The sequence below is a fragment of the Euphorbia lathyris genome, chromosome 9 (genome assembly GCF_963576675.1).
Source record: "Euphorbia lathyris chromosome 9, ddEupLath1.1, whole genome shotgun sequence".
Lineage (NCBI taxonomy): Eukaryota > Viridiplantae > Streptophyta > Magnoliopsida > Malpighiales > Euphorbiaceae > Euphorbia > Euphorbia lathyris.
The window spans coordinates 49,049,878-49,074,923 of NC_088918.1; the positions used below are offsets into that span (position 1 = coordinate 49,049,878).

At 37.1% G+C, this 25,046-nt stretch overlaps 1 protein-coding gene across 1 annotated transcript; it reads right to left on the minus strand.

Moving 5' to 3' along the window:
• Positions 1–19,939: 19,939 nt before the first annotated feature.
• Positions 19,940–24,053, minus strand: LOC136205658 (importin subunit beta-1). The gene is made up of 3 exons (XM_065996343.1): positions 23,865–24,053; positions 20,472–22,902; positions 19,940–20,371 (listed from the first exon to the last, which is right to left on the minus strand). Exons 2-3 carry the CDS (start codon positions 22,883–22,885, stop codon positions 20,173–20,175), a joined length of 2,613 nt encoding a protein of 870 aa, XP_065852415.1. The 5' UTR covers positions 22,886–22,902; positions 23,865–24,053; the 3' UTR covers positions 19,940–20,172.
• Positions 24,054–25,046: the final 993 nt, after the last annotated feature.

Here is a 25,046-nt window from a genome sequence, read left to right on the forward strand (position 1 = left end):
CCGGGCTCCCTTCCATCTTCTCACCAAAGAGGAAGCCCAATCCTACCAAACACTCTCCGCCGCCCACGTGATGGAGCTTCCATACATTGAACGTAGCGTTCTCGATCGCTACAACATTGGAGGTGCCTTCGAGGACCGCCTCCATGCTCTAAATTGGCTCGATCACTATCGAACACGCCACCACGTCTACTCTTCGTTGGTCGTGGAATTCTACACCTCCCTAGAATCCAACAATGTTCCGGGAGCCACCCTCTTCAACTTCCGCCTTCACAACCAACCTTTCACCATTGACACCCAATGGCTCCGCAATCATTTCACCAAACAAGCGGAGGCGGGCATTGCACATTGGCCCGAGGGTGTCTCCCCTCGTGATTTTTGGACCTCCACCACCGGGTCCGATGATTACGATATCTCCAACCTCCGCCCGGCATGCATCCGTGATCCAATCCTCCAACTTCTCCACCGCTTCATCTCCTTCTACTTCTCGGGGAAGTCCGAGTCCACCAAGGTCAATAAGCACGAGCTTTTGGCCCTTTATTGTTGTGCAAACGGCCTCACCTACGACCTTTCCTACCTCGTGGCCGTCCAACTCCACCACATGCCCACTCGAAAACGTGGGAGAATCGGTTTGGGCCATCTCATCACCATCTTCGCCACCTCCGCTCTTGGCGAGACTGCCCTTGATCGCCTTCCAAGTCTTGAGCCTCGGCCCTTGGAGAAAAATGCTTTCAAATCTCTCAAGCGCCCTTCCTCCGGCCCGGGTGAAACTTCGGGGGCGGCCCACTCAAACGAGGAGGAGGGCTCGGACTCGGACATGGGCCTCAATTTCAGTCCACCACCCCTCCATGACTTCAACTCCCTCTATGCCCGGTTGGATATTTTGGAGGATAACCAACGCCGAGATCGGGCCCACTTCGACTCCCGCTTCGATGCCATCGATACCCACCTCGACGCCTCCGAAGTTCAAAGGCGTGAGGATCGGGCCCATCTCGATGCTCGCTTCGATGCCCTCACCAACTCCTTCGCCTCCTACTTCAACATCCACGGAAATCCTCCTCCACCTCAACCATAGTTTCCATTTTTTTTATGTTTTCCTTTGTTTTGTATTTTCTTTTTTTTCGTATTTATTTTAATTCGTTTCGTTTTAGGTGTGTCCTTTGTTATTTTTGTTATCTTTTTATGTTTTTATTGTACTTTCTTCTCCATTTTAATATATTTATGATTTCCGTTTACGTTTCTTCGTGTTTGTTTTTCTCAATTTATGCACCACTAACAACCTTCATGCAGGGCGTATTCCCTTTTACGCCCCGCGTGCTCGTCATTTTTCTTGCATAAAATGCTCAGAAACTCAAACACGCGGGGCACGCCTCTTAGTGTGTCCCGCGTATTTGAGTCTCTGGTCACAAAGAACTTAAAACGTACCTCTTACGCGGGGCGCCCCCCTGGGCACGCCTCGCGTAAGACCTGGCCTTCAAGGGTCCTATTTTTAATTTAAATTTCATCTTTATTTTTGTTTTTGTTTTTCTTTCCTTTTGCGACGTCCTTGGAATAGACGTCATTTTAATAACGCGGAGGGCCGTGCGACCCCGCACTTACCGTTTGTTTTGCACTAACAAAAATAAAAATTAAATAAACAACAAAATAATTAAACTAATTTATTGATTCTTTAATTTTTCCGACACACTACCTCCCTTGGAAATTAATTAAAGTTCCATTATTTGTCCTTAGATGTAAAGACATTAATACAAAGGATCGGTTTTAGTAAGAAATTTTAGTCTTAATTCTGAAGCTCTAGAATTTATGCAAAGCCTAGGTTCGTACTAAACAAAAACATTGAGTCCTAACCCAAAGGTTATCTCTATAATGAAATTTAAAAAGGCAATAAAAACGGGATAGTTGAAAATTTGACGAGAACTTGAACGTACACAATTTAACCCGAAATTTTGTGAGATATTTTTGAGCCTAAAAGAGTTCGCACGAGAACTCTATTTCTTTCACAATTTTTCGAGAGTTTTGACTTCACTCGACTCATAGAGTTTACACCTAATACCGGGTTAAGTACACTTATTTTGGTTAAAATGACAATAGATGATAAAACGAACCCACTTAGTCTAATTCTTTTCTTAAATTATTTTTCTCGTTTTTATCAACCTCTAGGAAACCCCCTCGAGCCTATTAACCGACTTTTCTTGTTAATACCCTTTTAACAATTAACCCTTTTTCCTCGTGTTTAAATACCAACAAAATTAAATCACACCCGAAATAAGCCAAGGCCTTGATAAGTAAGCACTATAAGCTTTCGAAATCGTTTTTGTGCCGCTCCCAAAACAAAAAGAAAAAGGAGAATAGAATAAAGAGCAAAAGGCATTCTCAAGCTCCACCCGAGCAATTTCGAGTTATATTTTACAAACTTGCCAAGGCCCAAATAAAAACACGGTGCGATCATCAAAATGGTGTTTAAACTCGAGTTCTTAAAAATTAACCACTAAAAATCCACCCACATTACAACCCCCCTCCGGGTTCTTTTTTAATATTGTCTAAACCGTAACATAGGAGGAAAAACCCGGATGAAAATGCAAACTCAAAGTGATCTCGAGTAAGTGCAAAGACGAGTGCAAAAACACCGACCCACCAAAATTTAAGCGTAAGAGTGAAATCCCTTGGTGAGGTACTATCGGGTTCTCAACAGATAATCGACCCCCGTTAATATTGCCTATTAAATTTGATCATGGAGGTTTCAAACAAGTTTTGGTCACTCATTTGTTTGCGTAAGTACTTGCCAAAAACTTTGCGTAAAACTTTAGCTTCAGAATCACGCACTTGGTAAAACCAACCGACGGTTTGTTTCTTAATAATCTCAATCCCTTGTCTTTCGATTTCTTTTACTTGACGACAAGTAAAACTTTAAAGTCCGAGGAGATTTGATAGGGGCGTTTCGTCCCTATCTTTTAGCGTGATTTACAGATTAATTTTAAAAGAAATAAATAAGTTTAATTGCAAAAATAAAGTGTTTTTAATAAAATAGCAAAATAAAAATAAACTCCGTACTTTCGGTTAATTTTCCTTATTTTTTATTAATTTAGAAAATAAAACGTCAAGCTAACTCGGCTCTCGAGAATTGTATTTCAGGTACGAGCAAGAAGTGAAAATCTACCAAAATACGCGAGGCGTATCACTCCTCACGCGGGGCGTGGAACACTTAGTCAGAAATAATTGCCCTATCCACAGGTACCACGTGGGATCTACTCAGCAATACGCGAGCCGTATCAACAACCACGCGAGACGTGGAACATGTGTCAGAAATGATAAGCCTAATCCTGAAAGTCAGACTGCATGGTCTCCCTGAGTCAACTACCCCACGCGGGACGTACCACCTTACATGTGGGGCGTGTAAGGAAGTTCTTCAACGCAAAAAGCTCAGAGACTCATTTACGCGGGGCGTGCCTCAGCTACGCGGTGCGTAAATGACCCAATTCAAGCAATAAAATCTCAGAAACTCAAACACGCGAGGCGCATCCCAGTCTACGCGGGGCGTGGTTGAGACAACAAGATCTGGATTCTGTCCACATGCAGAAGATTTCTGACGGAATGGGCAAATACGCGGGGCGTACTCCACCATACGCGAGGCGTATCATGGGAAATCTGCAGAAAATCATGTTCCTTCATGCTTGTATCTTATGAAATTACAATTTTGCCCTAGCTTGATGTGTATAAATAGGAGTGACTAGCACTCATTTAGACACCTTATCTTAGACCTTGTATACACTTTTGATATATAATTCTTAAGATAGTTCTTGTTAGATAGTTTGAGATTTTAGTTTACATAGCAATTCTCTTCCACCTTGAGAGCTTGTTCGTTGATCCTGGCATTCCATCAAAGTTCCGTTCCATCTCCGTTCACCAAGCTCGAAAGCTCCACCTCCAAGTCCTAAGAGACGACCTTGAGTCCGGTTAGCTAGTTCCGAGGGTGGATTCTTCCCTTTTCACTTGCTAATTAGCTTGTACTCTTCCTATGTACTAGGCTTGGTTGTATTTCACATTTACATCCTCCATATTTATGATTTATGATTCATAATCTCTTTCTCTATATTTGTGTTGATGTTTGCTACTTGTTTTGATACTCGTAATTGATTATTGTGTAGGAGAATGCGATTTCCGATGCCATTCGGGCTATCTTTAGGGATTCATATAGGTGTTGCCTTACCGGAAGTGACGCTCCGGAAACCGTAGGAATTGACAAACCACAGAACTTACGGGCCCTAATTTCTGGTCCCAAGCATTAGACACGCCTTGACTAGGAACCACGTAGTCTAAGTACTTCACGGATCGGTCACACTACACGTAGTCGTCATTGCAAGAGTAAAACATTAACCGTTTATATATTGAGAGTCATTGTTTGTCATATTTATAACTAATCGCCATCCATATCGTTTCGTAGAGTTTTGTTATATAAACTTGTCTCACCCATAGTTAGGAGTAGTTTGTAGTTGTTCCCCGAATCAACTCAAAGTATTCACCGCTTAGATAACGTATAAAACCGAGTCGTCTAATACTTGTAGTTATAAATCCCGTGGATTCGATACCCGGTCTTAACCGGATTATTACTTGATACGACGGGGTACACTTGCCCCTAAGTAGTGGTGTCTAGTATAGATAGAGCACTTAGAAAGATCACATCCATAGTCGTAACGCACTTAACATAATACATATTTCATCGTAGAAAAGCTCTACCGCACATCCCATCAGTGGGGCGTAATATTCAAACGCCCCACCACATGGTGAGGCATGATGCTCACACGCCCGACCACATGGTGGGGCATGATGCTCCCACGCCCGGGCATATTTGTGGCTGCTTTTCAGGTTTAAACACCGAAACGCTGTAGAAATGTCGCGTAATGTTCGTTATTTATCATTTGCAGGAGGTTTCGTTTGAAGATTTTGGCGGAAACGGCATTGATTACAGTTCATAGTTTTTTCCCAAACAAACGTTTCAAACATATCATGAAGCTGTTAAGTGGGCAAAACAGACGGCAATTGGGATCAGATTCGAGTTAACAACAACGTCCCACAAGACAGGGGGCAAGTCAAAGTGGATATTGGTTAAATGTGCTCGTGGTATTAAGAATTATAGAAGGAAAAGGGATATGGATACGGATGAGATACTACGGAGGGATACAAAAACAAAGTACTGTGGTTGTAAATTCCAGATAAAGGTTCTAGAAATCGCTGAATTAGGAGGTTGGGTGGTGAATAGGATTACTAGAGATAGAGGACAGCACTGTCATTAGTTGGTTATATATCGTCAGGGCTACAGACAAATGGTGTTAAGCCCAAAATATACCTAAAATATTATATAAAAATACGTTAAATTTACATTGAAATCGTGCTAAATATATTCATTTGGAATACTTTTACGTCTTTATTTACTTCTTTGATGCAAGGTACTTAATTATTTGGTTAAATCCAAATAGGAGCTAAAACGGAGCTAAAATGGAGGAAAAACCTAAAAAACGTACCAAGAATACGTATCAGTCAGAAGAACGCTCAAGGAGGATAAGAAGCAGTCGGAAGACGGGGAGACAAGTCCCTGTCGCGACTGAGATTTTCATAATCTCAGTCGCGACTTACGAAAGCCAAACTCTGAAATTTCGAAGTCTTCAACTCGCCCCTGCACCCCCTGTCACGATTGAGATTTTCAGAATCTCATATGAGATTTTCAGAATCTCATATGAGACAGCGAAGAATTCTGCACAGTTTTCACATGTTTAAATCCAAGAAACGCGTCTGTTCGTTTGGATAAAAGTGACCCTTCACCAACGGACACGGCCCATCATTTACAACCCTTCAACAACTATAAATAAGTGATCCATTTCAGAAATTAATGTTGTTGGTTAAGTTAGAAAAGTTAGAGAAGAGAGTTATTATGTTGAGTTTCTGACTCAGAAATGAGTCAGAAAGTTAGATTACATTTCTGTGTAAACAAACTTGCTGTACACAAGTTGTTATTAGATTAGTTATAAACACAGTATTAGTTTAGTTTCAAAGGTTGATCAGAGACAAGTTTTCATTCTGGTAGTGGACTGACCAGTCTCTATTCCGAAGATTCAGCGAGAAGAATTGACGGCTGAAGCGTATAGGGTCTGACAAACCTACGGAGTTTGAGGGAAAGATTGACAACCCGGATCTAAAAGTTTTCGTTGCAATGCTCTCCAAGTTTCTACTTCTCTGTTAACTTGTGAAGATTCACATTTCATTAATGATATACTTATTTATTCAATACATTCTTTCTGTTGTTATTTTGATATTGTTCTGACAAAATGATTTTCAAAATGATAAATTGGTGTTTTTATTAAAACGTTCTATTCCATCTTATTCTTATAAGAACTTTGTTGAACACTTGACAGATTTAGTTTTTGTGGATGACATGATCGCTGATCGTGGCTTATCAGACATAAAATACTAGTTTGATTAAGGTAGAAATCTGCTCCGATCCAGAGAGATTTCTACGGTTCAAAGCCATTTAATTGCATAAATTCCTATATTATTACATGTCCATAATCTTACCAAATTCATAGTTGCTTTCTTTGCTTAATGAAAATAAGTTTTATACCTTCTATTTATTCCAAATACGGAAGTATCTGTCTTGTAATCAAAATCTCAAGACGGAATTGTTCTCTAAACTCAATATAATATATCTAATCCTAATTTACCCAAACCAATTCAATCAATTAAACGATTTTCTTTTGTTAAACCTAAACACATGAATAAAACTGAATTAAATAAGGTTTTAGTTAAAAAGCGTTCCATGTGGGTTCCATATCTTTTATTACTACAAGCGTATACCGTGCACTTGCGGAAATCGCTCAACAAGTTTTTGGCGCCGTTGCCGGGGAACGCCAAATTTTTAATAAAAATTTATATTTTTCGTGTTTTATTCCGAACCTTGGTTTATGTTATATGTATTTATTTATTTTATAGTTTTTTTATTTATTGAGGATGGTCACTAGGACTAAATCCTCGTTGTTATTTAACGTTTGCAATTAGATGTTTGCAGATAAAAAATTCAAGTTTTTTCAAAGATAACCTGGAGATTTGATTATCAATGAAATTCACAGAAGGAGTCTACAGAAAAGAAATTTGGCCGGCAGATACATCAGAAGGAAAAGAAAAATTTTATGAAACAGGATGTCAGACGTGACAGATGATTTTTCTAGAAAATTTACCTCTTCCCAAACACATTTACCTCTTTTCTATACACTAACCCTTCACCAAAATATCACATCTCTTTGTAAAAAAAAATTATTCAAATCCTACATTACATCCAAATAATTTCTTCTTTTATCATATCATTTCCTTAAACACCTACATTTATCTCTCTAAGAAACAGTCGATCAACTCTTCTCAGACAGATATATCAGCAAGTAGGAATGAGGAATACAGTCCTTGAAATTATCTTATCCATTAGGAAGGAATTGTCGATTTTTACCATAGTTTCAACAGTTTCAGTTCATGCACGTAGTTCTTGTTCATGCGCGAACCCAGAAGTTTGGGCATTCAACCGGAATCAGTAGATCCTTAAATTGAGAAAACGTAAAAAAAAACATCTTATTCCAGGTAAGTGAATATGGACAGGACCATTATTTTAAATCGGTCCAGGTAATTAATTTTGTCCATAATTTTGATTCTCCTTAAGAATTCTTAAGGTTTGTCACATTTTTAGTTTTTAATATTTCATATTCTAATTTTTTTTTACATTTTATTTTAGTTTAATTTTTATATTCATCTTTAGTTTAGCAATAATGATTAGATTAGAAATAAATAAAAAATTCATTGAAAGATATTGAAAATATGCTATGTATCTTAAATATTTATACTTAATGAGGCAAATGTCTTTTAATTTAAAGAAATCTCAATTGAATTTAAAAAAATCTCAATTGAATTAAAATCACACATAATTTGAGTTTCTGATTGTATAGAGATTTTTCAACGAATCTCTACAGTTATTTTTATTTGACGTTTTATAAATTTCTGAACTTACTGAGAATTTTTAATTCTCAACTAAGATTTTACAATTCTCTATAGAACTAAGGAGGACCAATGCAAATCATTCCTTGCCAATGGGCAAGACGAGTCGCGATCGATATTCCAATTTCTCGACCATGACACGCATAATTTTCAATAAGATATCTTTTGTTCTATGAAAATTAATTTATTTAGTTTTCGTATTTTTAATTTTTAGTTTTTCTTATCTTTTGTTAATAACTTTTATTTCTATTTTTATTTTTATTTTTATTTATTTTTAGTTTATTTTTTTTCATTTCTAGTTTTGTGTACAAATAAGTTTTGTAAAATAAAAATCTAACTTAGTCATGTTTTGAAAATTTTCATTAAGTGTTAAATGTTTTTGAGAAACTATATATCTAGAAATCTCAGTTGAGATTCTCCATGTTTCAGGATTTGGGAAATCTCACTTGAGATTTTCTGTATTTTAAACATTTTTTATATACCTGTAAGAGATTACAGACATCTCATTTCAAAAATTCAGTCAGTTAAATCCAAAAGGTATCAGTTATACATCTTTTATTCTTAACTCACACAACCTTTCACTTATGTAACCTATATATTCTTGTAGGTTCAGAATTATTATTCAATTTCATTTCATCTTTCAGATTTCTGAATTTCTTTCTTCAAATTCTAAATTCCTACAGACACAATCTTATTTCACAAACATGACCAACTCTCTGAAAAATGCTAGGAAGAACACTTTTGCTCGTAGAAAGCGTGTTGATATCTCTTCACGCTCTGGAGCATGGTTTCCCATCTACAATCATGACGAGGGAAGACATTATTTGCAGTTTAGATATGCACAGTTTTGTGGAATGTTGTATATGAGTTCCTGAACGAAGAACTCGGGATAAGCGATGACATGAATCCCTATCTAACAAATTTGGGATGGACCAAGTTTGCTTCCATGAAGTTTCCTATAATTGGGAACTGGGTATTAGAGTTTTTATCTACTGTTCATTTCATCAATAAGAGACGTGTTCGTCTCAGTTTTCGTTGTGAGGGGCAGATATTCACTTTTGGATATCCAGAACTTCATAATTGGTTTGGATTTCCACCCAGAGACACAACTCAGCACCATCCTGGACGGGATATGACTTCTACAGACATATGGATGATGTTAATAGGATTTTGGCGATTCAATCCACGCCTTGCCTTCAACAAATCCATAAATTCTAACTCCATGTTGTATTTGCACAAATTCCTCTGTCATAGTCTTTTTGGTCGAGTCAGTAGCAATGTTGTGAAAGATACTGATCTCTATGTGTTGGGCGACATTTTCCAAGGCAACTCCGTGAACTCCTCGAAGATTCTAATAGAGGGGTTAGTTGTCGCTTCCCGTTTGAAGAACCGGAAGATTGGGTTCGCCAACATCATTTGTGGAATCATTCTAGGAGCCAAGGGAACCATTTCTGTCCCTTGGACTGATACGGAACCTTTCCCTATTCTTGACTACGAGTTCTTGGAGAACGAGGGGCTTGTTAAACGAGTTTTTCGTTCTGGTCCAACATTCCTTTCTGCTCCAGAGAGGCAAATCTTCATTCAAACGAAGATTAACAGGGCTAATGCACGTCGTTTTTCTAATTCTTAGGGATATAATTTGAGTTTCTGTTGATTATTGTATATATGAGTGTTTATTTATGATTTGAGTTTTTATGAGTAAGATGATTTTATGTAAATATATATATTAAGGTATTGTTTATATTTTCTTTATGATAAATAAAAGTGCATTAATTCCTTAGTTTATTTCTTTTATTTAAGGAACAACCCTTGGTTTTCCTTCAATTTAATGTTTCAGTTTTGTTTATCTCAGTTTCAGGGATTAATATTCACATTAATGTCACTTAATTATAAGAGGAATTGGTTTAGAAGTGTTAAAATCATCAAAAACAGTCCCAATTTTACCGAGAAATTCCAGAATCTCAGTTGAGATTCTAAATTCTCAGTTGAGACAGCAAGAGGACAACTTTCAGCAAAATTTCGACCCCCTTACATACTTGCTGTCGCGACTGAGATTTTGAAAATCTCAGTCGCGACCTGCGACTTCCAGTCACGGGATTTGGGCGAAATTTTGCATCTTTTCCTATTCCTACTCTAATTATTTACCTATTCATCTATCCTAATCAATACCTATTACTTACACCTATTTAAATCACCTATTTTTACACCAATCAATCATCTTTTCTCTTCCCAATACCAAGATTCACTCATCTTCCCCATAAATCTTTACCCTATTCATCTTCTTCTTTCCTAAATCACCAACATTATCTTTTACTCTTCCTTTCATCCTTTCATATTTTCTTCATCTCTTTCACCAAATTTCACAAAAAAAATGCCTAGACAAAAGACCGTTGCTAACAAAACTAAGGCCACTGAAGTCAATAGATTAAGGGTTCAATATGGAGCACCGTTCGATATTGCGACGGAAGCCGAAGGACGCAAATTTCGCCGTTTTTCCAATAGCCAAGTTGAGTTCGTCGACATGCTTTTCCTTGACACCGACACGGTAAATACATTTTCTTTTACCGAACGTATTGATGAATATTTATCCGTGCTTGGTTGGAAAAGATTTTCTAGTATGCGTTTTCCTAGTATTAAATCGCATATTATTGAGTTTTTGGTTACTTTAACCTATGACAAGAAGAAAGGAGTTATCTCTTTTCAGAATAATGGAGTTCGTTTTGACGTTGGGTATGCGGCCATGAACCGTTGGTTTGGACTTCCTACTCGGAATTTTTATTCCAAACCAAAAACTTTTAATTCACACACGGTTTGGCAATCTTTAACCAGCCTAGATGTTTTTAATCCAAAGAACACTTCTAGTAAGCTACTTAAGGATGATTGTATCTTTTTCTTTCACAAGTTTTTATCCTTTTCTTTATTTGGTCGGGTTGAAAGTTCAAAGGTGCAAGTTCGTGATTTGTTTATGTTGGATAGTATTTTTAAGGGTTTGACCATTGACAGTATTGAGGTGATATTTACTAATTTAGTTCGAGCTTCCAAGTCCCGCAATAAGCAAGTGCCTATGGGTAATTTAATTACCGGCATTGTTTTAGGTGCTCGGGGTGAATTAGTAGATTATCAAAATATGCCTCATGTTGGTTTACCTTCCTTGGATCTCACGACACTTCAAAGAGCCAATTTGTTGAAGAAATTGGGACCGCCCGCCTTTATCTCTTATGAAGCTCGTACAAGACGTGTTTTTGCTACCATGGGTAGTGAAGCTTCGAGTTCTCAAGGTTTGGGTGCCCAAGATGATGATGAGGAAGATGAAGAGGAATTTGATGACGAGGAGGAGGAGGCGCATGTTGATGTCAATGCACACGAGCAAGCAAATGAAGAACCGAATGTTGAAGAACAAGTTGGATGGCAACATGTTTTGCAACAAATGAACGAGCATAACCGTCACATGAATTTGCGGTTAGATGAAGTCGTTGCTACCAATGCCGAAATGAGTTCGAGAATAAACACGGTGGATGCCAATATCACTACGTTGAGACGTGAGCACAAATCTACTCATCGCCGGTTGCTATCTTTCTTCCGACGCCAAGGAGTTGAGACTACGCCTTCACCACCGAGTTCACCTTGATAGGTTTTATCCTTTCTATCTTTAACTCATTTTCGTTATTATTCTTATGTTTTGTTCAAGTTTGGTACAATATTTTTAATTATGTTTGAAACAATTATTTTTAATATTCTGTTTGAATGTTATCATACTATATTTTTAATTCTAATTCGTATGGTTTATTTCGTACTATTTTTCGTGTTTTATTGCTTTTTGCACCAATGAGGACATGGTCCAAATTAAGTGTGGGAGGAGATATTTCATATTCATTTTTAATTTTACGTATGAATGAATGCAACGAATGAGAATGAATGCTATTTTAAGAATAAATGCATATTGTTATTCAATTTTAAGTAAACTATAATATGCAACATTTTGCAAAATCAATTGCAACATTTATCTTTTATAAAGTGCAACATTTTTCAAAATAATGGCAATTTTTCATAAACGTAAAATTTTTGTTAACTATATTTTTCATATGTTTCAAACACTTTAAAATAATGTTGAGCATATTTTAAGGTTATCATTATTGATAGAAATAATATTTCTATACGAGCAATATTTTTACAAATCTCCGATACGATTTTATCAAAAACGTCTCGAGTAAATGTATATAAGTAAAAAAAATTTAGTTTCAAATCTCTACTTTATATCATGAATTCATGATAAATATAAATCTTATTTTCAATTTTCAATTAGGTTTATAGGCATAAATCAAACAAACAACTTTAGCTTTTTAGCTCGGTATGATTATTCGTCTTACATTAAAAACCAATTGAAGTTTTTAAGGAAACTTTAGCCATAATACATGTTGAATTTCAAGTCAATATAGGATGAATGTGCTATTTTTCTTTTCCCAATTTATAATTTTAATCAAATAGTCGTATTCTTAACTTTTGGCCACGATTGAGACCAACCTTATCACAATCGAGGTATGAAAGGGAGAACATTAAGTACTGTTTACTTTTGGCCACGATTGCAACCATCCTTATCACGGTCGAGGTATGAAAGGAACGTTCGAAATTAAAGCAAAATTAAACGTGTTTAAAGTTTTAAGTAACGATTGCGTCCACCCATGGCATGGTCGGTACCTCTTAAACGAACACAAAAGCAAATTAATTCATATAAAGTCACGGACGAGACCACCCTTATCATGGGCGTGACTAAGTAAATATATTAAACCTAAGTCCTTAATAAATCTATATTTGTAATAGTTTAGGTTTGGGAAAGGAAATTTTGTGCTTAGAAATGCCTTGAGACGAAAGATTCGAAAACATGCGTGCTTACACCGTCCCGAATACTTCAATATAAAAATTGAGATACAAGACGAATGATATATCTCTTTTACACAAGCTAGTTTGATACTTTGCGTATAAATTTACCATGAAAAGTTTATCTTTCGGTTTAACTAATTTAAAGAGGAATATATGGATATATGTTCTATTTATAAAGAGGTTGATTAAGAATAAATTCAGTGAAATTTTGCTCGGGACTAGCAAAAGCTTAAGTGTGGGAGTTTGTTAAGCCCAAAATATACCTAAAATATCATATATAAATACGTTAAATTTACATTGAAATCGTGCTAAATATATTCATTTGGAATACTTTTACGTCTTTATTTACTTCTTTGATGCAAGGTACTTAATTATTTGGTTAAATCCAAATAGGAGCTAAAACGGAGCTAAAATGGAGGAAAAACCTAAAAAACGTACCAAGAATACGTATCAGTCAGAAGAACGCTCAAGGAGGATAAGAAGCAGTCGGAAGACGGGGAGACAAGTCCCTGTCACGACTGAGATTTTCATAATCTCAGTCGCGACTTACGAAAGCCAAACTCCGAAATTTCGAAGTCTTCAACTCGCCCCTGCACCCCCTGTCACGACTGAGATTTTCAGAATCTCATATGAGACAGCGAAGAATTCTGCACAGTTTTCACATGTTTAAATCCAAGAAACGCGTCTGTCCGTTTGGATAAAAGCGACCCTTCACCAACGGACACGACCCATCATTTACAACCCTTCAATAACTATAAATAAGTGATCCATTTCAGAAATTAATGTTGTTGGTTAAGTTAGAAAAGTTAGAGAAGAGAGTTATTATGTTGAGTTTCTGACTCAGAAATGAGTCAGAAAGTTAGATTACATTTCTGTGTAAACAAACTTGTTGTACACAAGTTGTTATTAGATTAGTTATAAACACAGTATTAGTTTAGTTTCAAAGGTTGATCAGAGACAAGTTTTCATTCTGGTAGTGGACTGACCAGTCTCTATTCCGAAGATTCAGCGAGAAGAATTGACGGCTGAAGCGTATAGGGTCTGACAAACCTACGGAGTTTGAGGGAAAGATTGACAACCCGGATCTCAAAGTTTTCGTTGCAATGCTCTCCAAGTTTCTACTTCTCTGTTAACTTGTGAAGATTCACATTTCATTAATGATATACTTATTTATTCAATACATTCTTTCTGTTGTTATTTTGATATTGTTCTGACAAAATGATTTTCAAAATGATAAATTGGTGTTTTTATTAAAACGTTCTATTCCATCTTATTCTTATAAGAACTTTGTTGAACACTTGACAGATTTAGTTTTTATGGATGACATGATCGCTGATCGCGGCTTATCAGACATAAAATACTAGTTTGATTAAGGTAGAAATCTGCTCCGATCCAGAGAGATTTCTACGGTTCAAAGCCATTTAATTGCATAAATTCCTATATTATTACATGTCCATAATCGTACCAAAGTCATAGTTGCTTTCTTTGCTTAATGAAAATAAGTTGTATACCTTCTGTTTATTCCAATTACGGAAGTATTTGTCTTGTAATCAAAATCTCAAGACGGAATTGTTCTCTAAACTCAATATAATATTCTTATGTAATCCTAATTTACCCAAACCAATTCAATCAATTAAACGATTTTCTTTTTTTAAACCTAAACACGTGAATAAAATTGAATTAAATAAGGTTTTAGTTAAAAAAGCGTTCCCTGTGGGTTCGATATCTTTTATTACTACAAGCGTATACCGTGCACTTGCAGAAATCGCTCAACAGATGGGCGGACTAAGCCCGGGTTCTAAAAAACTTGTTCGTGAAATGAGTTCAGCTCAAGCTAAGCCTTGTGCGATTTTTGCTGCAATCAAAGAAAAACATCCGGAGGATCACCCGACACAAAGACATATCTATAACTACAGGGAGAAAATGAGGACTGGGAGCTTTGAGGGTCGGGATGTAATCGGTCAGTTTTATCGGCTTGCTATAGATAAGGAATACATACATTGGATGCAAGCGGTGCCGGGCAGCAATGTTGTGACTCACTTATTTACGGCACATCCTACATCGATCACACTGTTCCGATCTTATTACTTGTTTGTTGGTATGGATTCAACATATAAAATAAACAAGTATAAGATGCCATTCTTTGAGATCATTGGAATGACGCCTTCAAACAAAAACTTCTTGATCGCATATGCAATCATGAAGGATGAAACTGAGGGAAGTTATATGTGGGTGTTACAAAAATTGAAGTTTTTGCTCCAACCTGATGTGCATCCGACAGCCATTGCTACGGACCGAGAGTTAGGACTGATGAGACCGGTTCGTGAGGTATTTCCTCATAGTCATCATTTATTGTGCACATGGCATATTAATAAAGACGTGGAGGATAGAGTAGGCAAGTTGTGTGGAATGAAGAGTTTCGATGAAGTTTTTAAGAATCCCAAATGGAAACGTATAATTGAAGCCCCGACAGTAGCCGAATATGAGGCGGCAGTGGAAGCCATAAAGAATACTACTACCAACTGGCCTCGTGTGATAGAGTACGTGGAGACCACATGGCTAGTGCATAAAGAGAAGTTTTGTCGAGCATGGACGAACAAGGTGTTGCACTTAGGAAACACCACAACCTGTCGAGTGGAGAGTTCACATGCACAGTTGAAACAGTGGTTGAATTCATCTACTGGTGCACTTGATACAGTGTGGGCGAATGTGCACAAGGACATTGAGGCTCAGATCGAGGCGATCAAGTAAGACATTTATTCTGTTATTTAATTTAATCTTTTAAATTGTAATACATTAGTTTTGTAATCCTTTACTGTATATAATCAGATACTCACTCGAGGACTCGAGAAGAAGAAATGCATCGGCTCACTGTCAACAACCTTTCAAGTATCTCAACTTACATGTTTCACATTACTGCTTACGTGTACTGAATGATGAGCTCAAGCGTATGCGCGGATTGAGTATGGATGTGGTAAGTGAATGTGGATGCGTGTTGCCCATGACTCATGGCATTCCGTGTGCATGTGAGCTTAAAACATATATTGACACAGATGAATCGGTCCGTGCTGACCGCATCCATCCTTTTTGGAGATCTCTTGCGTTTGAAGGGTTGAGTGACATACCAGTTACTGCTCCCGTATATGCTGACGGGTCTGAGGATCGCCGGTGTTTTCACTCTTTTGTGGAAAAGGTTGAAAAATTAGATCCTTCAATGGTGCGTAGCATATCGATGATGATTCGTGATCAGATAAACCCGGAACAAAGTGGCTTCAAAGAACCTGAGGTCAAAGACACTATTAGGGGTAGACCAAAAGGGAATTCATCAACGAAACGAAATCTGAGTGCATGGGAGTATAGTAAGGCACCACGAGGTCGAGCACGGTCCTCAGGTTCGAGGAGTAGTCGTAGTCGAGGCTGATCCTCATCCTCATCTGTGCATAACAACGAGATGTCGGGTATATTTTATTTTAGTAATATATATGTTGAAGTTAAAGTAAATATATTTTTTTTGATGAATTTCATATATTAATATTTTCAGCCGGATTTGATGCGGATATCGCCGGTTACCACCATTTACATCGGGTTCAAGGTCTTATCGTATCATTTATTACTGGATACCATGATGTTGTAGCAGATGGTAACTGTGGATTTCGTGTTTTAGCCGATGCCATCACCTATAACCAGGAGGAGTGGAAGCTGATGAGAGTGCTCATAGAGAATGAGATGCGGGCAAACTGTGATATGTATGCGCCAGTGTACGGGAACGGATTCGATGCTTCCCTCACGCGTATTAAATGGGCAGGAGCGGGGTGTGGTGAGTCCCATTAGATGGTGAGTCCGGATGACTTATATGTTGTTGCATCTGTTTTGAATGCAGTAATATTCCTTTTTACTACATCACAGTTAGGATGTTGCACTATACTGCTGATGCGTTCGGACGATGGAAGACCACCAGAGCGAGAGATTGTGATTTGTCATTTAGGGAGTTATCATCACTACATACGTCTTTATTTAATTCCTGCATTTCCAGTGCCTCCCATTGCCACCCAATGGCGTATATTTTATGATCCGAGTGTTCGTCACTTGGACAATCTATACGCTGAAAGGAGAGCGGCTTGGACTAGATTATAGTAGTTTTATGTGTTGTAATTAATAATATTTATTCATGAACTTATATTATTGTTACTGATTTTAGTTAAAATTGTATGGTATTTTTAGGTTTTAAGTACAATTCTGTAGTTACGGGTTTAACGGTCTATTTACGGGTTTAACAGCCTATTTACGGGTTTAATAAGCTATTTTTTTTTGCCAATCCGTCACGCGGGCGTGTGGCTATCATGCTTCACCGCGTGGTCGGGCGTGATAGCCACACGTCTCACCGTGTGGTCGGGCGTGATAGCAAAACGCCCGACCTTGGGGTGAGGCATGTGGCTATCACGCCCGACCACGCGGTGAGGCGTGATAGCCACACACCCGACCACGCGGTGAGGTGTGATAGCCACACGCCCGCGCGACGGATTGGCAAAAAAAATAGCTTTTCCCTCCCCAAAACCCATGGAAGGGCATTTTCATCCTTTCACGGGGGTAGGGGTGGGAAATTGGGGCTGGGTTTAACAACACCCTTTATAATTGGGTAATTAATTTATTAGTCCCTATATTTTGACAAAACACACTGTTTAGTTCCTGTATTTTTCTCAGTGAACTGTTAAGTCCTTAACGTTTTTCTCAGTAAATTATTTAGTTCATGCTGTTAGACTCTCATAAAGATTTTGTTAGTCAATTTGGATTTGCGTTCTTTTCCTTTATTTTCCTTTCCTTTAAACTCTAATGCATCTGAAATCAACTTTGAGTGTTCTTCTTCTTAATTTTCTTCTTAATCGTTCAAATTCGTAAGCATTGGGTCTGTTCTTTTTCATGTTCTCTATACAAATAGCTTCTTTTTCTAAATTGGATTTTCTCTTCTGAAGTTTGAAGGTGAATAGTAAAGGGTAATTTAGTCATTTCCGAAGTCATAAACGGTAAAAAATCTAACAAACAGACGGAATGACCAAACAGTTCACTGAGAAAAAGGTTAGGGACCTTACCATATGTTTTTAAAAATACAGGGATTAAACTGTGTGTTCTGTCAAAATATAGGGACTAATAAATTAATTACCCTTTATAATTTTATATAGAGTTCACTGTTTGTTACCAATGTTGGTAATAAACTAAAAGTAGATACAACCATTCTAATGGTTGTGTACTACTTTTTCATCAAAGTGACAAAAAAAAAGAGCTGCTACTAGAGGTGCCCTAAGGGCAAAGCCGGCCTTGAAACTTAATATACGTAAAGTTGTTAATTATAAAAAAATAAAAACTTCGTGAAAAATTGATTTTCACGTTAAATCTTTAAATTTTACATAAATCCTCTATTGTTAAACATACTTTACGTAAAATTGCACTCAATTTATGTAAAGTTGTGATTTAAAAAAAAAACTTTGCGAAAAATGTGTTATATATATATATATATATATAAATTTTCCTTAATTGATTGATAACCTGTAATAGGGTGTCCGCTATGGTTACTTTGTTTTTTATAAAATACCGTTACTTGGTGTGGTTTTCACCATTGGATGATAGAGCATAAAATTAATCCAATGGTGAAAACCACACCAAGTAACGGTACTTTGTAAAAAACAAAGTAACTATAGCGAACACCCCTGTAATAGTAGTAGTAGATGCAGTTTTTATTAATTTATGTTTTATTATTTTAATACACGTATTAGTTGTTTAAAACAAAGTATTATTACTTTGTTTTTTATGTTCATGATTTTTGTGGAACATTTCCTTGTGTAGTTTTGTTTGTTCGACTTCTTTTGTTTCAATTTTCAGCATGTAATTTTCTTTAGAAAATAACAGAATAACAATGGAAGGTTTGACTTGCATTTTTTTTAATGGTTGTACAGTAACTATGTACTCATAAAGGTAAGGTGATTAATCAACTATGTAAACCTACACTTAGAAATCCTTATTAACATATGAAAATTGAATTTGAAGTTATAAAATTAACATAAGTAGTGGCATCTATGAATGTAATCATTATGAAATGTATTTAAATTTTAAGAGTCAAATGCACTGAAGTTGTTGACTTTTGAACAATATTATATGTTGGCGACAAAAGGTAATTTTGTGTCACAAATAAAGTTTAGTTTTACATCACAACAAAATTATGGGAAAAGTAAAAAAAAAAATGAGGTCAGAAAAGGAAATAAAGAAAGAAAAGAACTGGCAATATCAGCCACAGAAGTTGAAGGTGAGAGAAACGACTTTGTCAAATTTCATTATGACAAGAGCAAAGAACAAAACACCATCAATTGAAAGATCTAAAAATTTCATCCCTAAATGACAAACTTTCACAACCATCAACTTGTAAGTCTCGGTCATTCAATATCTACTTGTGGTCCAGGAAAGACCTGGAGATGGATTGTTCTACCTTCTCAAAGGGTGTAAAAGTAGAAGTGCTCAAGAAAATTCGAAGCTTTGGGTGGGAAGTCAATATTCAAAGAAACAAAGGACATCTTCTATCATGGTTGACACGGCATTTCTACAACCAGATCGTAATACTCAACCTCACCCTAACCTATCCAAAATTACCCATTCACCTATCAAATTACGCCAATTTTAATTAAACTGAAAACAGATTCTTCAGAGTTGACGAGTTCGGCCAAAATTGGTGCAAATATAATCGCAAGGGGATAATAGCATACTGAATTCTGGATTTGTAACTATATATAGGGTTGAAGTAGACATCTCAATGAGAAGAGAATTTATTGTACACCCCTACATCTCATGATACTAATTTCCGTAATTTATACTGAATGGTGTGGATTCATAATTAAACTAACTACACCCCTACATCTCATGATACTAATTTCCAAAAATCGATTTGCTACAAGGGATAAAGGAAAAGGGCACAAATTTAAATGCAAATGCAGGCTAGGATAAGCAGCAGCACAAACCATCAGGTAGAAGAGAATTTCAAGCATAAACTTGGTTGGAAAAAGAAATATATAATTATGAATGACCTGAAACCACCGATCAGTGGCAGAGGAATTCCACAAACTCTCCGACCCAATTGCAGTTTGACAGAAAACATAATGACTGACAAAAGACAAATGGATGTGTGACCTCCCTCCACACTTTTCACCAGAGACTAAAAAGTTAACAACATCCCACGTACACTAGACTTCAACAACTGTTTTACTCACAGAAAAATCTACCTACATATCATGAGACCATGACACGCGCAATCATCACCTGGGTCCAGTTTGCAGTTTCCTTAAGCTGCTCATCATCAGATTTAAGGCACTCGCCAAGAAAATCAACATAGAATCCATTGTCCCTAAACAATATCTTTGTGTTGGAACCAAGTGCATCGGCCAGATCACCCATCACTGCAACTGCAGCCTTCGTCACAGTTTCATCCCTGCTTAACATAAAGTAAAGACATCAGGAAGGTAAAAAGAAAAAGCAATGAATATAAAAACAAGATTTGGGAACCAATTATCTGAGGGCAAAGTATATACCTTTGACTCTCCCTGAAAACTAATTCTATGAACTGCAATAGATGTCCAGCATGTGGCAGCATGACCTCTGGCTTGGAATCTTTGAATCCCTGAAGAATACCAGAATATGATTCAAAAATGCTACGCTTTAGCTGATTTCCATACTCCATCAACTCCTCATCGCTGTTATCCAAACGGGCACAGATTTGGGCAGCACTCTGCATCATTGTAATTGAAGAGTCAATGTACTTCAAAAATTGTTCCCCGATAGCAAGAGCTATGTCCCCAAAGCAGGAGAATATCGGAGGCTTCACAGACCGGTGCAGTTCAAGACTTTGGAGATTGCGGATAAGGTGGGTCATAATTCCATCACAGTATGGTAAGACCTGGCCATCCATTGCTCGGGAAATGTCACCAACGACACCAATAGTGATTGAGCAAACCTGGTACTCCTCAAAATTCTGCAATCCCATCTCTAGATACTTGTACAATTCAGGCATATACTTTCCGAACTCTGTCCCAGAGGCATAGGCTAGAGCACCAATTGCAAGCATTGCTTCCTCATGCACAGTAGAGCTTCGGCAAGCGAACACTCTGAGAAACAGGATCATAATTGCATCTGCAGCCTGGAGTATAATAGATTTGGTCTCATCAGTACTGCTTAGTTTCTGTATAATGACTTGAAGAACACCACATAGAGAGGCCTGCAAATCTCCTTGCTTCTCCCTGTCATCTGAAGATACAATCTGAAGATCCAATGTCTGCCCCAACTTACCCATGATGACTGGAAGCAGCTCCATAATGACTTGAGATGTTTCCACAATATTAGAAGACCTGATAACTTCATTCAAGGTTTCATATGCAGCAGACCTCAGCTTTGAATCATTCCCATCTGTACGCTCAGCAGTTTTAAGAAGTTGAGATATAATGCCAGGAAGGCATGGAGTGAGCAGAGAGGAACTTGCTCCTGCATCCTCATATCCCTGGGCAAGATAATAGATCGCACCACAAACCTTTTCAGCTACATGTGGAGCATCATTAATGCTCTCCAGTAAAACTGCCACAATACGGTGAAGATTCTCAGGAGAAATCACAGAAAACCCATTAGCAGGACAGTGCAACAACTCAAAAATACGGCTAAGAGTCCATGCAGTTGTGTCCTTGACATGGTTATTCCCATCTTTCATAGCATTAAGTAGAAAATCCAACCCTGCATTTACCAGTGGGCTGAGCTTCTCAATACTTGGGCCTTCAAGAATTGAGCCAAATGCATATGTAGCTGCTTCACGACAACGCCAATCTGGCTTAACTATGTTAGCCTCTACAAATGGCATCACAAGGGAAACAACTGCATCTCCAACAGTTCGAGCAACAAGACCTAAACATGTACCACCAGCCATGGATATGTTCCAGATGCCGTCATCCTGATCTTGATCCTCATCCTGCTTCAATAATGTTTCCAGCAACATAGGAACAAGAGAGGACAGGGCCTTCTCAATAAAGTGTGAGTTCACAGCCTCAGAGTCCCCACTTTCAGGATTCCCATACTCTTGAATCTCTATCTCTTCATCACAGATCGAACTCCAAAACTCAATTGCTTGCAGGGCAACTGTTTCCTCATCTCCTTTTACTGCATTTGATGTAAGCTGAAAGAGGGTTTGCATATATGGTCCAAGTACTGTATAGTATGTTGATGCAATTGAAACAAGACATTCAAATGCAGCCTGTCTAATCTCTTGTTCTTTGGATAAGGCAGTCTCACAGATAACCTTCATTATGTAATTTCGCTCCATCTCATTTTCAAAGTTGGTCTGCGCAAAATCCAGGGCATTATATAAAGCCTTTGTTGCTGCTAGGCGGACTTCTGGACCATGTTGAGCAAGGTTCATCCCTTGGACAACAGCAGTAAGAACAGAGTTCACTTCATCTTGGACAAGGTCTTGATCAGATATCTCCTCACAAACATATCCAAGACTTTCCAGAGTCGCCTGTTTTAGTGCTGCCGGACCATCTTGCTGGGTCATATTGTTAAGCAATGATCCGATTAGTTCAGGCCATTGCTTCCGGGGAATCTCGATAGAAGCCACTTTGGCAATCACTTGCGCAGAAGTATGCCTGGCCTCTTGTGCAGATGACCCCAGAGTTCTCAAGAGCAAGTCTTTGATTTGAGATTTAATAGAAATTTCAATTGACATCCATCGTTGGACAAGATGTTCCTTTCTAACAGCATCCTTCGCGTCCAAAGAGTTCTTAAGTACAATACCAGCCAACCGACGTGATTCAATAGGCTTCTCATTGTTTGCAAGCTCAACAGACAGAGACAAAAGGAAATGAGGCAAGTTATGCTCTTGGAACTGTCTAAGATTAGACTCTGCCTCATTTCGGACTGCTGATTCAGCAGACTGGGCAGACAACAGAATTGAGGTTATATCCATGGCCACCCTTTACAAGACTGAAACAGAAGAATTAATCTGCAAGTTAATACACTAAATAGAACAGAAAATAATAAAACATAAATAATACCCCCTCCGTTTTTTCATATTACATGTATTTTTTAGACATGCACAGGAATTAAGGAGTAATTAAATGCATAGCAAAAAGACTTTGCTGCCCCTATTTATTGAGTCCACTATTCTATTGATTAGCATTTTGCAATTAATGACCCACTTATGTAAAACCTAAGGGTTATTTTGGAAAAAATTAATTATTGTGCATGGATTAAATCAAAATGACAAGCATTATGAAACAAAAAAAAACTCTAAAATGTGATGTGTAATATGAAAATAAAACAGTTGAAAAATCTCATTCCATAACTTATGGAAATAACCCAGCCTAATCAACAACTAATCAACTGAGTATTAGGATCAAAGCAATTAATGCAACTTGGCAAAAAAACAGATAAAAACAGCAGGAACCACAATCTTAAATAGCATTTAAACTAATTCCACATGCAGATTTCGAAAATTTCTTGGTGCTAGAGCAGAAGAGTTTATTTCAATAGGCCAATTGAACCAAACAGTTGCTCCAAGTAAAATCATGTGAATAAGGCTTCTACTTCTGAGAGCAACAAACTCAAAATTCCAATATTCACATTTAGTTTTAACCACCTGCATATATGAACCAATATAAATCGAAGAGAAATGGAAAATCCTCTCCTTAAAAACACAAGCATAGTTCAGAAAGAGAAATAGGCAGCTAAAACGGAACAATAACAGGAAGAACGCTAAAGCCCTGGAGAAGCACAAAAGAAAATAAAAGGAAGTAAATACTTCGATTCAAGCATTCGAACAAGCAAATTGCGAAAAAAAAAAAACCTAGACGTCAAAACCTCCACACCAAAAAGCACTGACACAGAAGCTGTAGAAGAAAAATCCCTAGAAAAATAGAATAAAAGCCAGAGAGAGAGAGGAATACCTAAGAATACGAATCCGGCAGTAAGATGAAGGTGAAAAGCACAGCTGAAAATGAAGTTAGGGTTTCTACCCCTCTCCAACGGAAGAGAGGAAAACGACGATTGAATTGAAAAGGGGTTGAATCGGGAGTTTTGAAAGGTTAGAAATGATATTATTATGTTGTTATATAATCTAATTTCGAAAGGTTGGAAAGAAGCGGGAGGTAAGCATTTTCTCAGAAAAACCAACGGGCAGAGTTTTTGGGCTGCCCGAATACGCCGACCCCGAAAAACCCTAGAATTTTGAAATCTCGCACGTGCCATTCATTCCTCACACGTTTGAACTTCTAACGATCAAATGTGAATTTTCTTTCACATGGGCCACTCTTTTACGATTCTGATTGGATTGGGCTTGCACTTTTACGTCTCCGTCTCAACCATACAGCTTGATTATACTTCACTTGTATTACTTTTTATTTAAATTTTATAATGAAAAATAATACTCAATGTATATTAAATTGAAACCAACTTTTGAAAATCACTAAAATCACAATATAGTATGTTATTGTGTACTCAATTTATATCATACCCCCATCAAAACTAAAACTACTAAAAAATTTAATAAAAAAATATCTTATTACAGGCTAATTTATTAGTACAGTTGTAAAGTAGTTTTTAAGATCCCATAACAAAACTCAATTACTTAGTATTAAAAGATTCTAAACACCTCCAACTATCTTCAAAAAGTTCACAAAAATCTTATCTAGAGCTCAACAAATTTAGACAAAAAAACAAACACTCATAAAATCTCAGACCAAAGAAACATATGAACCACATTATGAGCACAAATTTCAAGATTTAAAGTTTAACAATCATCATAAATAATAATATTTAAATATATTAATTATTCAGTTTACGTGAAAATTCAAGATTTAAACACATTATTAATTACATGAAGCAAAAAAAAAAAAAACTTTGATCTATATTTGAAAAACTCAAACCACCCCAACTCACTAGCCGAAGTCAATCACTCACATGCTACTTTAATTTGGACAATCTTGCATTTTGATTCAGCTCTAATGATCTTTATAAAAGGTGTAATCTTTTTGTCTTAGGTTTCCAACTCAATTTAAACCACCTAAATTATGGTGGAAATGAGAGGTATGGCCAAAATACCAAGTAATATGCATGTTATCGACTTAAAC